At 47.0% G+C, this 17113-nt stretch overlaps 1 protein-coding gene across 8 annotated transcripts in view; it reads right to left on the bottom strand.

Moving 5' to 3' along the window:
* Positions 1–15013: 15013 nt before the first annotated feature.
* Positions 15014–17113, bottom strand: part of LOC144113260 (structural maintenance of chromosomes protein 5-like) — a 77972-nt gene continuing 75872 nt past the window's right edge. For all 8 annotated transcript variants that reach the window (XM_077646240.1, XM_077646243.1, XM_077646236.1 and 5 more), the window contains one exon: positions 15014–15231. In XM_077646240.1, coding sequence (XP_077502366.1) covers positions 15106–15231 — 126 coding nt within the window. In that variant the 3' untranslated portion in view covers positions 15014–15105. The remainder of the gene's footprint in view (positions 15232–17113) is intronic.

Raw genomic sequence — 17113 nt, 5'->3', positions numbered from 1 at the left:
TCGGAGCCGTACACTCGGTGGAGTGCCTTCGCACGGGCTCTGCGGCGCTGCTCATGGTGGGAGGGGTGCATATTTTTTGGCAGTGGCTTGATGACCAGCTCTCGGTGATGGGATCGAGGAATGGGGAGGAGGGTTGGGTCGTTGGCCGGTATTCTGATTCCGAAGGATTCCAGGATATACCGGCCTGTGGAGGTTTGTGTAAGCCGTATGTATTGGGCCTGTCGATGGGTCTCCACGAGTTCCCCGATCGTGCTGTGGAGGCCCAGGCCTAGTAATCTGTCTGTGGGGGTGTTGAGGGGAAGATGAAGTGCGAGTTTGAATGCCTTGCGGATCAAGGCATCCAAAGCATTTATTGTCGTGACAGTTCTAGGTATGGGGTAGTGTAGAGCACACGGCTGAGGACGAAGGCATGAATGAGGCGACAGAGGTCGCGTTCCTTCATGCCTCTATGATGGCTCGAAACTCCAAGGATGAGATGCGATATCACTCCTGCAACCTGCTTGAGTTTCTTGAGTGTTGGTGTTTGTCATCGTTCTGGATATGCAGGCCCAATACGCGAAGGGTGTCAACCTCTGTTACCGGATCCCCATTCAGTTCTATGGCAATGGGGGAGCGGGGTGAGCGGTGGTTCTTAGGCCGGATGAGGAGCAGTTCAGACTTCTCTGGGGAACAAGACAACCCGATGTTCTGTACGTAATTTTGGGTGAGGGTGGCTGCTTCCTGTAAGGTGTTCTCTATGTCGCCGTCACTGCTATGGGTGGTCCACAGTGAGATGTCGTCAGCATAAGAGCGTGCTTAAGGTGGGGAATAGTTGCCAATTTTCGGGCGAGGGGGATGACGGTGATGTTAAAGAGGATGGGGGAGAGGACGAACCCTTGAGGGGTTCGGGTACTCTGAAGCGTGTAGGAGGAAGAGAGAGGGCCAGAATGTATCTCAGCCGTGCGGTCAGTGAGGAATGCTTGAATGTAGGTGGTACGTGCGCGCACCCACATTCAATGAAGATAGGGCAGTCATGATCGCCTGATGTTCTATGCGATCAAAAGCTTTGGAGAGATCCAAAGCTAAGACTGCCTTGGTGTGACCAGGCAGAAGCAGATCGAAAATGTCGTGTGTGAGTTGCAGCGTGGCATCCTGTGCGGACAGATGGGGGCGGAATCCGACCATGCTGTGCGGGTATAGATTGTTGTCCGCCATGTGCGTTGTGAGTCTCGCTAACACAACATTCTCGAGGAGCTTCCCGAGGCATGAAGTTAGCGAAATCGGGCGAAGGTTTTGAAGTGCGAGTGGTTTGTTGGGTTTGGGTATGAATATTACCTTCGCGTGGCGCCAGGACCACGGGAGGATACCCTCCCTCCAGCACTGGTTGAAGTATTGCGTAATTTGGGTGATCGATTGGTCTTCCAGATTACGGAGCATGGAGTTTGTGATTTGGTCTACACCAGGTGCGGAGTTGGTTCGGAGAGTCAGGAGGGCCGCTCTGCCTTCCGTCTCAGTGATGTCTGTGTTGAGTATTGGATTGGCTTGTCCTGTGTAGGTGGGTAGAGGTGTGGGGGCAACCCGGAGAGGTGTATGTGTTCTGAAGTGTGTTTATGGGGGCCTCGGTATCATCAATGTGTTGGTGTGTAAGGCGTGTCACGTGGTGTTGTGTTGACGATTTGGTGTTTGTGGGGTCGATGAGGTGTCGGAGGAGTTGCAAAGCGCGTTTGCTGGACAGGTTTCCAGCGATGCCGTCACATATCTGTCCCCAGTTGGATCGGCAGAGCTCCTCCGAGTGTTGTTGGATTTGTGTCTGCAGCGCGGCCAGCCGCTTTTTAAGTGTCTTGTTATATTTATTGACTTTCCAGCGTTCCAAAAGGCTGTGATAAGCCTCCAAGAGGTGGGCTAGGCGTGTGTCCGGGATAGGGGTTTCGGAGGTCGTTTCAATGTGTTGCGCGTTGTGGTGAAGGTCACGCTTGAGTGATTGCACCCAGGCGTCGATGTCTGTGATGGGATTGTCTATGCGGGCGGTGTGTGCAGCGTGAAGTGCATCCCAGTTAACCAGTTTGTCTGCTGTATAGGCGTGACGAGTTGGTTTGTACGGGACAGTGATTTGTATAATGTAATGATCACTGCGCAATGTAGAGCGCTGTTCCAGGTAAAACCGCGGATGTAGCGCCTCAGCGTAAGGTCCGGACTGGTGTCCATGCTGACAGTGTTACCGATCCGCGTGGGCATCTGAAACGTGTTGTGAACAGTGAGTTGGAGCTTCTGCAGGAGCAGCTGCAGCCTGCGACCTCGCTATGTCATGGTTGTGTAACCCCAGTCAGTATGCTGACTGTTGAAGTCCCCACCAATTAGTAGAGGATGTTTCCCTTCTAGGTGGTGTAGCTCTTGCAGAAGTGATTCTAACGAGGCCATCGCCTGGGACGGGGGGTACGTGGTATATATTTGCTATAAAGATTGAAGCAAGTGTATGAGTGTTACGTATAAGCTCAGTGCTCACACGATGTGCAACACATCTTGCAGATGATTACAAGGGATTTCTAGACATCTTGAAACACTTTGTACATACCTTCTAGCTCAGCTAATGCTCCTAGTTTTTCAAGCTACAAGACCTTTTTGCAAGACTTCTTGTAGATATCTCAAGGGCCAATTCTAGAGGTCTACACGGGCTTGAATGACAGCCGAAAACAGGAAACATGTATGACAACCGGAAGTCTCAACAACTCATTTTGAACTGTCCCCGAAATTGTACTGCCTGGCCGCTAACCGAGCACAGTACATCTCAAAGGTGCGGAAATCTAAATGTGATTTTTTAGTAAAAATTGAGACATCTTTCACAGATGTCTACAAGACGTTTCTACTTGACCTTTCTTTATGTAGAAAACGTGTGCGGGCCCATAAAATAGCTTTAATTTCTGAGTTTATTTTCTTTCTCTAGATCTAGGCCCGCCTAAATCTAATCCACCAAGAATAAATTAACAGACACGAAAATAACTTCAGTAGCTTTGTAGATCGGCAGTTCTCCCCATGCACATTGCAGAGGGCATTGGAGTGGGGTATATAAGGGTGAGCGTAGGTTTCTCGGTAGTATAAGGTGAGTGCAGTGTTTGTATACTTTAATACTTCGTGTGCTTGCATGGATGACTGTGGAGGCCTTTATTAAACAGTACATATGAAGTCTTAGCCAGTTGAGACAACATATCTTGAGGGACTACTAGCTAAGCTAGAAGATAGCTACAAGCTGTATCAAGATGTCTAAAAAATTTTTGCAAGCAGCTGACAACACATCAACTGTCTCAGAGGAAGGCTGACATGTCTATAAGACGGTTTATCCAGACGCGGTGGCTCAGTGGTTAGGGCGCTCAGCTACTGATCCGGAGTGCCCGGGTTCGAACCCGACCGCAGCTGCCGCGTTTCGATGGGGGCGAAACAATACATCAAGATATCAATTGTCTCAGAGGCCGGCTGACATGTTTATACGGCAGTTTATCTAGACGCGGTGGCACAGTGGTTAGGGCCCTCCGCTACTGATCCGGAGTGCCCGGGTTCGAACCCGACCGCAGCGGCCGCGTTTCGATGGAGGCGAAACGCTAAGGCGCCTGTATGCTGTGCGATGTCAGTGCACGTTAAAGATCCCCAGATGGTCGAAATTATTCCGGAGCCCTCCACTACGGCACCTTTTTCTACCCCTTGTGATCAACATTTAACTGCCAGGGTGGCAGGTACAGATGCCAAGCTGCTTCCAGTTGCCCGATACACCACAGCTTTCGCTCTCTAAGCAGGTTCAGCATTAGTTAAACTCAGGTAATTTTTTTGCTGTTTCGTCTTTTCCATCTTCCTGCCATGCTTCCTTTCCGTTTTTTTTGCCTTATCTTCTTTTTTGTTCTACTGGTTCCGTATCTTTTCCTCTGTCCCTACTTTTTTCTCATTTCTCCCGGTTCACTTTTCTCTTTCCCATATTTAGTCACATCCCCATTCTGATTTTTTTGGCCCATTTATCTCCTGTTTTTGTTTCGTCGTCGTCTTTTCTGGCCTTTTCTTCCCACAGCTCCCCAGATATATATATATATATATATATATATATATATATATATATATATATATATATATATATATATATATATATATATATATATATATACGCACACAGTCGAACCCCGCTACAATGAACGCCGCTTCAACGTAATATTTCAGATTCCCCGTCTGCTAGCCATAGAAAACAATTTGTGCTAGTTCTCGCCCCAACGATTATCTTTTCATGGGTGTTACCACTTCAACGAAATTTTTCTTCAGCGCAGATGGGCTTAACATTTATTTTATGACATAACAAGCATAACTTTACCCGTCTGTACGTTCATGGCGTTCAATTTCCCCGAAAACGTTTGCTGGAATCGACGTGTGGCCCATAGTGCGTCGAGTGCGAATGGGTGGCTGTCGCGAATTGGTTGCGCGTCCCCGACGTTCCGTAAGGGAACGCTATCCCGTGCAGGTTCGAACAAGAGAACAAAGAGATCAAACAAAACAAAACGAAGCCGTATTTATAATTAAAGGAAAGGGGAACAATAAGGAGCGCACACGCCTACAAGAAAACACACACTAAACAAACGCGCAACACTACAGAATAAAAGGAAAGAGTTCACCAGGTACTGAGCGTCCCAGGTGAAGTGGGGATGCCTTGAAGACAGGGCGAACGCGGGTCGATGTAGCGCGACGCGTCGCTGGCGATGCGTCGAAGCAAGCGGCGGAAGGGAGCCAGGTTTGTAGCAGGAGTGGAGATGAACACAGAGAGACGCCACTGGTCTCCTGTCAACAACAGCCCGAAGAACTTGACAGCCGCAGGAAAAATGTAACCAGGTCTCGTCGGCGGCGTCACCAAACGCTAGGGGCTTAAAGCAGGATATCAAAGAGTGCCTTGCCTATAGGCAGGCCCCGCCGCGGTGGCTAAGTGGTTAGGGCGCTCGACTACTGATCCGGAGTTCCCGGGCTCGAACCCGACCGCGGCGGCTGCGTTTTTATGGAGGAAAAACGCTAAGGCGCCCGTGTGCTGTGCGATGTCAGTGCACGTTAAAGATCCCCATGTGGTCGAAATTATTCCGGAGCCCTCCACTACGGCATCTCTTCCTTTCTCATTTCACTCCCTCCTTCATCCCTTCCCTTACGGCGCGGTTCAGGTGTCCAACGATATATGAGACAGATACTGCGCCATTTTCCTTTCCCCCAAAACATGTAACGCATGGGAATATTGCAATAGAACAGAGGGCAGCAGAAAGGGGGGTGGAATTGGGGCATTCATTCATAAAAGTAAGAATTTTCAAAGGGTTAAATAGGGATGCAAGGAACATTTATGGCTAAAAGGAAAAGTGGCAGGGGAGCAAACACTCCTTGGCTTGGTATACCTGTGGACACGAGCTAACGCCAAAGAGGAAAACGGAAATGTTAGAATGTATTGCAAGCGACACTGATGAGCTAGGAGGACAGGGCGAGATAATTATATTAGGCGACATGAACGCCCATATAGAAGACCTGGATGGCTACACAGATACGACAGGAAGCACGCTGCGGGACTTGTGTGACAAGCATGATTTAGTTTTATGCAACAGTACCGAGAAGTGTGAAGGGCTCATAACATGGGAGGCAGGGAGTCTGCACTCGACGATAGATTATGCACTAATGTCACAGAAGATGTATAATAGATTAGGGGTAATGAGCGTAGATGAACATGGTTCCAGAAGTCAAGGTAGGGACCACAAGCGTATCAAGTTGAGTTTCAGAAGAGAAACCAAAGTAGGACTGAAGCGAGATGAACATTCAGAGGGGAATTTTTACTCAGAAAAGCAATTGGAAGCAGCAGCCAAACAAATTGAGAAAGCAATTTTTGAAGATAGTAAAACAGAATGGACTTATACCAAATTAATTCTATTACTGGAGCTAGAGCTAGCTCAGGTGCGAGTAAAGCTAAAAGGGAAAAGACGCAAACCCAAGAGTTGGTGGGATGAGGAGTTCAAGAGGGCGATAGAGAAACGTCAGGAAGCGTCCAGCGAACACAGATATTCTAAGAAGAGGGGGGAACCCGAAGTTGAAGTAGACAGAAAATGGGATACCTTCATAAAGTGTAGAACAGAAGCATCCTATTTGATTAATGAGAAAATTAGAAGAAATGGTGCCCAATGGATGTCAAAAGTAAATAAAAAGGATAGAAAAGCAGCCCAAAAATTCTGGAAGCATCTAAATGCAATGAGTAATAAGACTAGGCTAGAACAAAGGTTTATTGTTACAGATCAGGGTATTCGACTAGAAGGGGATGAAGCGATAAAACATAGGAACGAGGATGACAAAAAAATTTAAAGAAATGTTGCACATAATTTATCGAAGGAGGATAGAGCGGTTACTGCAATAGCTTCACTTGAACAAAGGGAGTGGGAAAGGGCAGAGAAGAAGGTTCCTAGTGGCACGTCAACGGGACCAGATGGTATTTCGATTACGTTAATAAAGAAGCTAGGACTAAAATCCAAGCAAACATTAATACAGGTAGTGAATAAAATGATAGTGGATGGGAAAGTCCCCGATGAATGGCGATTAAGTAGAATGAGCTTGATATATAAGGGAAAGGGGGACAAAGCTGACGTAAGTAACTACCGTCCCATAACAGTGACATCTGTGGTTTACAGGGTGGTGATGCAGATTATAAAGGACAGATTGCAGGCTTGGGTGGAGAACGAGGGGGTGCTAGGGGAGCTACAAAATGGGTTCCAGAAACAAAGGAGGTTGGAGGACAATCTGTTTTCATTGCCGCAGTGTACAGAGATTGCTGAAAAGGAGCACAGGCCACTATGGCTAGCATTTCTGGATATTAAGGGAGCCTATGACAACGTTAATCAAGAGTATCTGTGGGACACACTAGGCAAATTGGATGTGGAAGATGGAGTAATTAATCTTTTAAAAGATACATATAAAGGTACTAGAGTGCTTATAAAATGGGAGAAAAATGTATGAGAGCCTGTAGAGATACAGTGGGGGCTTAGGCAAGGATGTCCTCTGCCTCCTTTGTTGGTCATGATGTACCTGCAAGGGTTGGAGGCCAAGCTAGAGAGGAGCGGACAAAGCTTCAACCTTTCTTTATTCAAGCAAGGAGAATTGATTAAACAGTCATTACCGGGACTAATATACGCCGATGATATAGTGCTAATGGCTGACAACAAGGAAGATTTACAGAAGTTGATAGACATATGTGGTACAGAAGGAGATAAATTAGGTTTCAAGTTTAGTAAGGAAAAATCTGCAGTCATGATATTTAACGACGAGGTCGGCGAGCATAGAATACAGGAGTTCATGCTAGAAGAAGTGGATGAGTACAAGTATCTTGAGGTGTGGATAAATAACGGTGCTCAGTATCTGACAGAGCATGAAAAATATGTAATGAATAAAGCTAGCAGGAATGCAGCTGTCATGAAAAATAGGGCACTGTGGAATTACAATAGGTATGAAGTGGTAAGAGGGATCTGGAAAACGGTGATGGTTCTTAGCCTGACTTTTGGTAATGCAGTCTTGTGCATGAGACCGGATGTTCAAGCAAGGTTAGAAATTAAACAACGTGGCGTAAGGAGGCTAATTTTGGAAGCACATGGCAATACACCAAATCAGGGGGTACAGGGTGATATGGGATGGGCGTCGTTCGAGAGCAGAGAAGCTAGCAGTAAGTTAGCATTTGAGGAGTGATTGAGACAAAGGGGGAAAAAGCAGTGGGACAGGAAAGTTTTCAGGTACCTGTATATAAAGAATATTGATATGAAATAGAGAAAGCGAACTAGAAAATTGACAAGCAAATATCTGGACAGCAGTGGGGGGGGGGGGGGGGGAAACAGAGAGAGCTCTGTGGAAAACAGGGATGCTGACGAAATCAGCACTGGGAACATACAGGATATTTAAGCAGGAAATTGCCAAAGAAAATATCTATCATAATTATAGGGGAAGCTCTTTGTTGTTTGAGGCCAGGACAGGAGTTTTGCAGACTAAGACATATAGAGTCAGGTACCACGAGATAGACACGTTGTGCGTTGCGTGCGGAGAGGAGGAGGAAACGGCTGAACACTTTATACTTTTCTGTAAAGGGCTTCACCCCACAGTGGAAAGCAGCGGGGCTTATTTATTCATGGCATTGGGGTTTAAGAGGGCTCACCAGCTACGAGGCAACTCAGATTTGAACTTTTTCGGTCGATAGACGGCAGCACTTAACTACCACAAAAAAGGAGGGAACTTCTATTTCCCCTCCAGGTGTGTAAATTCTACCGCGACACCCCCTTGACCGCTTCACGGAAGTAGTAGTTCTTCCGCGAACAAAGTAGGGCCGAGAACTTTCTTTGTATATCCTGCCAAAGCTGGAAATAAGAATAACCCCTCTCAAGGGGTGGTGGTCAGCGAATGGACCTTTTTCCAGTAACCCACCACACAGCTGACACAACGAAAAATACGTTTTTGAGTTTGGGTCCCCATAAGCTCCCTCGAATCTTTTCTGAGAAAATTCACTTACAATGACAGGTGACAGCTAGGATGGGGTATACAGCCTATGCTGGTTTCCCATAGCCAGAACAGATAAGTGTGAGTCATCTTTTGACACACCTTGGGAACACCTCCCCTTCGGCACTTCGGCCGGCTATTCCGTATTCCGCGTATTCCTCCGTCCCCACACACAATGCAAGCCTAATGGCCGTGTACGAGTGTGGACGCCGATTCGGCGACGCGGCCTCAGTGAAAAGCTTTTTGCGCTCTCATTGTTTGCCCTGCCAGTGTTTATTTCGCATTGTCTTTGCTGTTGTTGCCCTTACTTTTTGTTTAACAAGAGAACTCTGATTTGAACTTTTTCTGACAATAGATGGTAGCACTTAAGCACCCCCCAAAAAAAGGTGGTAAGTTCTATAACCCCTCCAGGTAAGTAAACTACACAACGACATGAAAGCATTCGTTCTTGCGCGTTCAAAGAGTAGAGCCGAGAACTTTCTGTAGGTACGCGGAGAAATTTTGGGGGACCGAAGCACAAAAAAGTTAACCCCTCTGAAGCCATTCACCAAAGAAGGATGTGGGCGTCAGACAATGGGCCATTTCGCAGTAATTAACCCACCAATTTAGCGTTTCTGGTTTGGGCCGCCTAAGCTCCCTCGACTTTTGAGAAAATTATTTTACAGTGGTAGGGTGGGGTTTCTGGTTTCGCTTGTGCAGACAGGTCTGCTCGATTAAAATGGCGGAAGAGACTTGGCGCATCCCCAGGACATTACTGGAAAAAGGTCCATTGGGTTGAGCACCTATGTAGCCAGCCCCAAATAAAAGGAAAGAAAGGAGCTCCTAGCACAAGGCCTCATGGCTGGTCTTCTTCCCTTTCCTGCGTAGCCTTCCTTATATAGCTACAGATGGATGTCCTCGAGTGCAGTGACAGCGTGTAGCTTACTTTTCCTAGTCTCGTACGAGCGTTCCCAGCGCCGAACACCTATGTTCCGCTTCTCAGTACCAGCAAGGCTTGAGTGTTCGGCTTGTTCTAACGGTGGTCATCATCTTGTGGCACTTTAGTGCGCCATACTTTTGATCCCTGTCTTGACAGCAGTAGATTTGTCTCAAAGGGCTTGATTACCAGCAGGCAACAAGTCAGCAGAAAATGCCATCAAAGAATTTCAGGTACGGGAAGCGTAAGCGTGCAGGTGCACTGATTGCGAACACCAGAAAGCGGCCAGCTCTCGAAAACGAAGCTCCTACGTGGTGACCTTGGCCACCCTGCTGAAGGTTATTCGACGCCTGAAGTCAACAAGCACAACCCAAGGCCGGCAGACGTTGAAGCCCTCATCAGAGAACCGGAGGTGCCAGGAAGTGCCCTGTCATCTTCATCATCTTCAGTGATGAGCGCAACAGGGTCGTGCGACGAAGATATTGCTATTGGAGGTTCCGCGACCACCTCAGTAAAGAACGGCAGTGCAAGTGCTGGAATTCAAGGGCGGCGCATTGTTAGCCTTCAGTACCTGTTGAGCAGCTTGCAAAATACCGCCCTCCATGCTCCCTTCAACTGCACTTTAGCGGATATGGACTGTGAGTCTGAAAGAAAGCAAGGTCTTCGAAGCACGTTGACTCTCGTATGCAGGATGTGCCGAAGGAAGGATGTCATCCACACGGACCCGCCACCTGACGCACAAGCTTCTATCGGCTGCGGTGATGTAAACACATCAGCGGTACGTGGAATAATGTCAATTGGCTGTGGCTTCTCAAACCTTAACGAACTGCTTGCGTCTATGAACATCCCAAGAATGTCATCGGACACTTACACAAAAATAGAGGACAACGTTGGCCACATTATCAATCAAGCCGCCTGGGAGGAAATGAAAAGAGCGGGCGCAGAAGAGGAAAGGCTGGCAAGAGAATGTGGCAACATTGACAGGGACGGTACACCCACGATAACAGTCATCGCAGATGGTGCGTGGTCAAAGAGATCCTACAAGAACAAATATGACGCTTCGTCAGGCGTGGTGAGTGTAAAAATTTATTTAATTGCCGAAGTGGTAAAAATGCTGCATTTTGTACTTGAAATATTTTACACTTGCTCCTTCGGCTAATTGAAGAGATATGGAAAATGCCCGCGCTTTCATAACAAAGCACTGAAACTAGTTTCAGTGCTAGCGTCAACGAAGAGAGAGAGCGTGCAGTGATTAGAACTGTGAATACAAAAATGCTGTCAGCGATGTTATGCGTGTTTGAGTTGGTCCTTGTATACGTGCAAATGCAGTTTTAATAATTATAATTTTTTTCCTGTTGTTCAGTGATTAATATCTTGTGAAAAACAGAGTATTTACATCACACTACGAGCAGGAAGAAAGACTATAGAATAAGCATAAAAGCGGGGCTATGTACCGCTGTGATCGAAAGGCATCAATTTGCCTGGAGGTAGTTACAAAGCAGCACTTGAGTCACAAGCATGACAATACCTATATGTTCTAGCGATTAGCAGTGCAGCCAGTATGGCAGCTTCGTGACTAATATTGGTCTTACTCTTTCAGGCTGCCATCGTTGGTCACAGAACTGGAAAAGTCCCGTATCTTGGCGTGAAAAACAAGGTATGCGCAATGTGTCGTCGGACTCCACAAGGTGCCACCCCGAAAGAGCATCAGTGCCACAAGAACTGGCAGGGAAGCTCAACAAGCATGGAGCAAGCTATTGTTGTTGAAGGCTTCAAGAAAAGCGTTGAGCTACATGGCATCAAATATACAAAGCTTATAGCTGATGGTGATTCCAGCACTTACCGATCTATCGTCGCAGCAGCACCATATGGCAACCAGCGGGTTGAAAAATTGAGTGCAGGAACCACCTACTTCGAAACTATGCAGAAAAAATAAGAGAGATCGCTCAGAAGAAGCGGCTGGAAAAAATTCCTCCTAAATTAAAAAACTCTATTCTCCAAGCAGCTGTGCACCTACGGCACGGAGTTGCAACAGCAATAAAAGTTAGAAGCAGTGAAGATGCATCGTTTTCTGAAAAAATAGACCGTCTTGCTCATGACATAATGAACGGCCCAAATCATGTGTTTGGAGACCACGCCAACTGCGCTGATTACTTCTGTTCTGGAAGCAAAGCGGGAGAAGAAAATATATTTCCTGAAATAGTTCAGAAAGGCATCTTTGAAGAAATTTGTGTTGCCATGAGCAGAGTGGTTGCAAACGCGGCGAGCCTAATAATGGACGTCGATAACAATGCTGCCGAGCATTACAATTCCGTTGTGGCAAAATTTGTAGGTGGAAAGAGGATAAACTATTCCTTGAAAGCATCTTACGAGACAAGGTGTTTTGCAGCCTCCTTATCGCTCAACTGCCGAGGAACATACCAGGAAAAAATCGCGCGCAGGATATCGGGAGGGCAGCTTGGAGGATGCACAGCATCGTTTGTAAAGGCATTAATTTCTAGGAGAGATTCGAAGCGAAAGCTACCGAAAAAGAAGATATCAATCACTCCACGCTGCCAGCATTGAGAAAAAGAGCGACATATTGGTGCCGATGCTTATTACGGCGTACCAGACATGGAGCCTGATGCTTTTCAATCTGCTTCCGACAACTTCCTGAAATCGCTCTCGCTATCAGCAACCAACATCGAAGACCTGCAGCGAGCAATGTCAAAGCAGAGTGGATCCACTGTGTGGAAACAAGAAAAGCGAAAAAGATTGACGGCATCATTGTTTGGTGATATTTGTAAAATGAAGCCAACGACGGGATGTGGGCGGACAGTTGGTGACATCCTGTACAAATAAATAACTTCCGAAGCGATTCGGTATGGAAAGGACCACGAGTGCTTAGCACTCAAGCAAATCGAGAATGAGTGCAACGTCGTGGTGAAGGAGTGCGGCCTGTTTGTTGACCAGGAGAGCCCCTTTCTTGGCACTTCCCCGGACGGACTCATTGGGGAGGACGTTCTTGTGTAAGTCAACTGTCCGTACTCAGCGAGGGACCTTACTTACTCCACTGGAAGGAGTTTGCGCCAAAAAAATAACGTGCTGTGAGGAAAACAAGAACGGGAGATTGCAGCTGAAGACAAACAGTAATTACTGGTATCGAGTGCAAGGACAGTTGAATATTGCTCGCCGTAGGAAGTGCTTGTTTGTGTTGTGGACCAAAAAAGGCATCAGCACTGAGGTGATATCCAGGAATCAATCGTTTTAGGAGGACAAGATGTTGCCGCGGCTCAAAAAATTTTATATGCACTGCTTGCTGCCTGAGCTCGTGGACCCAAGGAGGAGCCGTGGCCTTCCAATTCGTGAGCCTGATTACATTCTCGAAGCACAAAACACTCGGTCGCTCAAGCGACCATTGAAGGATACGTCGAAAAACGACGATAACCAAGAAACCATCTAGGACACCCATTGTGATTACAGCGCGTATTTTCCTTCTTTCACTGTGTCCTGCGCGACACACACGAACTGCGTTCACTGTGGGGCTAACGCAAGCCATCGTGCGCTACAGTATAGATGCCGTCGGACGACGACTGTGCTTCATCCACAGATGAGCGGCCTCACGCAGCGCTTGAACAAAACCACTGCAGACAAGCTCGCCATGGTCGCCGACGCTGAACCTGGGATGTCTTCCTTCCGTACGTCATGTTCGTCTACTACACCGCAGTTGAGATGACCAGTCATATATGACACATTTTAGGCTCATTTACGGCGAAGAAGCAACAACAACGCTTGACGCCATGCTGCCAAACGTCACCAGTGACGACAACCTTGACGTCACCGCCTGCTTGCAGCGTGCGGGAGCTCTACGAGTTGCTCGGCTACGCATTACACACCAAGAGCGAACCTATGCCCGACGCTACAATCTCCGCCGTCGCTAGAGCTCAACTTCAACAATTCCTTTCTTGCTTTAAACAAAAATTACATCGATAAAATTTTCAGAAATGAAAGACAAAAAACTGTTCTATGTATCCCGCTATTGTTTGTAGATAGATAGATAAAGAGGAGGAGGGAAAGACAGGGATGTTAACCAGAAAGGGGTTCCAGTTGGCTACCCTGCACCTCAGGGTGAAATTAACGAGTGTTTTTGGCTCAAAACGTACTTTTTGCAACTTTAGTATTTTTTTTACTTCGATGTACGCAGTTTCATCACCTTTAACATTTGATATAAGTACTATACATGTATAGAAACAGAACAGCTAGTTTCAAATTTTCAAGAGCAAGTTGATATTTAAAACAAAAAACGGTACATCTTCATATTTTTTTTTCAATTTTTTAAAAACATTTCTGCCGTGTAAAGCTGCATGCTCTGAAATGCATCGAAAGCCAGAATCTGTGTAAATGTCAATGACAAAAAATGGTGGTGTTTTGTAAAAATCTTAATTTTTATTAATTATTGAGCAGTGCCTGGTTTCTCGCCTTTCCTAAATATTCAAACTGCCCTCACCTCATGAATAATTTTTTTTCGGAAAAAATACTTCAGGCTTTGATTACACACATTAGAATAAGTTTCCATGAATTTTTTTCAACAAATCGGAGGTGGCCGAGCACAACGTCCGGGATGTGTGGCGTGGAATGACCCTGTTTTTAATGGAATGCCCTACGTACAAACATGGCCATATAAGAGCTGATGTTTCAACAAGCCCTGAACAAGCAAGCACACATCTCAACATTGCGCGAAGTGCATCGCTGCTTGTTCCATCGAGTCCTCAGTTTTGTAAAGAAGTGTTTACAGCGAAAACTGTTTTTGGCTTTGATTTTGCCAATTAGAGTAGCCTTCCGTGTTGCAATCTAGAGCGTGGACTCAGGTAAACAAACCAGTAGGTGTAGGGAGGCGGAGAGCCTCGCTGGTACAACTGGCCACCACCAGGGGCGTCCGTATCGCCTGCAGCTACAGCGGAGCCACGTCATTGCAGCCAGTTGGCTGCTTCGGTGGGAGAGAGAAAAAGGAGGGCACGAAACGGAACCAATCCGCGGTGCGGAAAAATAGGTCGCAGCTAGAGGCGCTCGCGTCACTCAGTCTCGTGTCTGAGGGATTGGAATGAGTTACAACTCTGAGGGTACTTCCCATACAGCTGTCGCCTTGCGTCTGTCTACACAGTGTTTTAGCAGTTGGTCTGTTCGTTTCTAGCTGTCGGTTTGCCATGGACTTTGTACACAGTGATGAAAAGGCGGAGTTGCAGTGATGACTGTGTCTTAGCCTGGAGACCGCGAGTGTGTCTGGAAACTGGTCGAACTGAAGACCGTGAGCACAGAGAGATCGAGTATGCATGTGAGCTTAGGGATGCCACAAAGGGCGTGCCACTCAGACTTCTTATCGCTAATATGTCAACTACTCTTGCTGATTAATGCACTAAGCCGGTAAGCTTAGCTCTACTAATATTTTTTTCTCTGCTCGTTCTTCTGTTTCGCTGTGCTTTTTTTTTGTGCCATCATTACGCAGAACAGCGTAACAGTCATTTTTTCAGTCTCCCGTCCAGACTGCCCTCGCGGGAGTCTGAGCCGATCTTCACTTGCCTAATAATGCACACACCAATAAAGCGTCACCACAGTCAATAGTCATTATGAACAGTGACATTTTATTATAGCACTGTTATTCTCAAGTAAAATGAATAAAGATTAAAATTACAAATGTAGTGGACCTCTATGCGCTGCTAGGTATCTCTCAGGAGGCCCACTGGAGCACCAGCCAGTACATCAATGTCTTCTGTGATGGGGCTGTCCAGCAACATGAGAAAGATCATGGTGTCGTCCTCGGAGTAGGGCAAGTCCGGCAGGAGCTGCACACAAGAAAGACCCAGCCTGAGTTGAGTGTGGGCAGAAAAGGCGTGCACCCACACGATCACAAGTGCAACCCTAACGTAGGACAGATCTGAAGAGGCTGCCATAAAAAGTGCAGGGGCCTCAGTGTCCAAATGGCACAAGTAGAGACTACTGTGGTGCACCATGCCGGACAAAAACAGTTTGGAAAAGCACAGCCAATCACTAGACTGTGGCTGCACCTGATAGTGTTTGCAGCACTCTAAGAATGCACAGTGCTTGTCTATCAGTGGCTGTGCTCCGAATAACACTGGCCTTAAAACTGCTGCCAACAAGCTGCCTCATACCGACCCACTGCTGGTAGTATGGGTTCAGATGCTCATCGAGCTCCTCGAATGAACTGAAGGATGCTCAGCAGTGACCTGCACTGCTTGTACTGCTGAAAGGGCTGAAAGAATGCAGCTATCTGGTCCACGTGTCAAGCGCCGTAAAGTAAAGTAGAACAAGGCAATACCCCACAATCATCGTCACCCAGCAGTGCCCACTGAAGGAGAAAAGACCTCTCCCATATTCCCCCAAAAAGCCCTGTCCTGTGTCTGCTACGGCCACTCTAAACTACCCCATCTCATCTAGTCACCAGACCTCTCTACCACCCCTGCTGTTTCTCCATTTGGTAATCCACTCCGTTACTCTAAGGGACCATTGGTTATCTCGCCTTCACACAATATGTTGTGCCCATGCCAATTTCTTCTTACCTTGACAAGGATATCATTAAAACATTCTGCTGTCTTCATGTCTTCAAATTACACATCCACCATTTTCCTTTCCATAGCCCCGTGTGTTGTCTGCAATTTATCTGACACCTCTTTGTTAGCCTCGAAATTTCTGCCCCATACATGAGCACTGGTAATACAATATTACATACTTTTCTCTCGACGGGCACTCATTACCTGAAAGCATCTGTCAAATGCGTTCTGCCCCACTGCTGTTCTCTCAGTCGCTTAATTCTCATGGCCAAGTGCTGCGGTCACAACTTGCCCAAGACAAGAGGCATTCCCTTACCAACAGACCTCACCCTGCATGCAAAAAATGTGACACCAGGGGAGCACATGGACAAGGTGGCGTGGCGAAAGAAAACAAGCTTGGTTGGCAAAAGCGAGCGTTCAAGTCTGGTTTCCCTGCTCTGCAGAATGTTGCGGAGCTGTCCGCCAATGGGTATTTTCTGCCTGAAATTGTGCATCTGCATTAATGATACTTAGATGAGGCCCAAGTACATGGCACTCCAGTACCCAGACCCATAAGCGATTGGCAACTAAAAAAATGACTTAAGTGCCCGGCACACATGCACTTCGGAGATATTTTCGTGTACAGTCGCCGATCGATTTTTCGGACTTGAAGGGACCTTAAAAGTGGTCCGAATAATCGAACAGTCCGAAAAATCCGTGAAGTACAAAAAATCACTTTGTTGAGATGAAATCGGCTTAAGAAAGCACTGATTTTACCTTGCGGAAAATGTCTCTTGTTGGCGACAATTTACGCCTGTATTTGCGCCAAAGTTGTGTTTTCACTGTACACGCTAGACAGCAAGGTCACAGCGTTTAGTTGAATAGTTCCCACGCTTCTATGACGGACCCAGCGGCACCAGTGGGGCCATGTTCACAACCTGAGTGTGCACCACACCACTTGTCAAACACACGCAAGGACAAGGCACTTTTCGTTAAAAGCGGTGGAACCGCCGGACGCAATCACAAAACGGCGAAGGGATGTAAATTCGTAATGACGGAGTGCCACTTGGTTGATGAAACCCAAGTGACGAAACGGCGAATGGCGAACTTTGCCCGCCGCAGTGGCTCAGTGGTTAGGGTGCTCGGCTACTGATCGTGAGTACCCGGGTTCGAACCC

The sequence above is a fragment of the Amblyomma americanum genome, chromosome 1, assembly GCF_052857255.1.
Source record: "Amblyomma americanum isolate KBUSLIRL-KWMA chromosome 1, ASM5285725v1, whole genome shotgun sequence".
Classification (NCBI taxonomy): domain Eukaryota; kingdom Metazoa; phylum Arthropoda; class Arachnida; order Ixodida; family Ixodidae; genus Amblyomma; species Amblyomma americanum.
The sequence above is the reverse complement of the archived record's forward strand: the minus strand, read 5'-3'. Positions and strand labels throughout refer to the sequence as shown.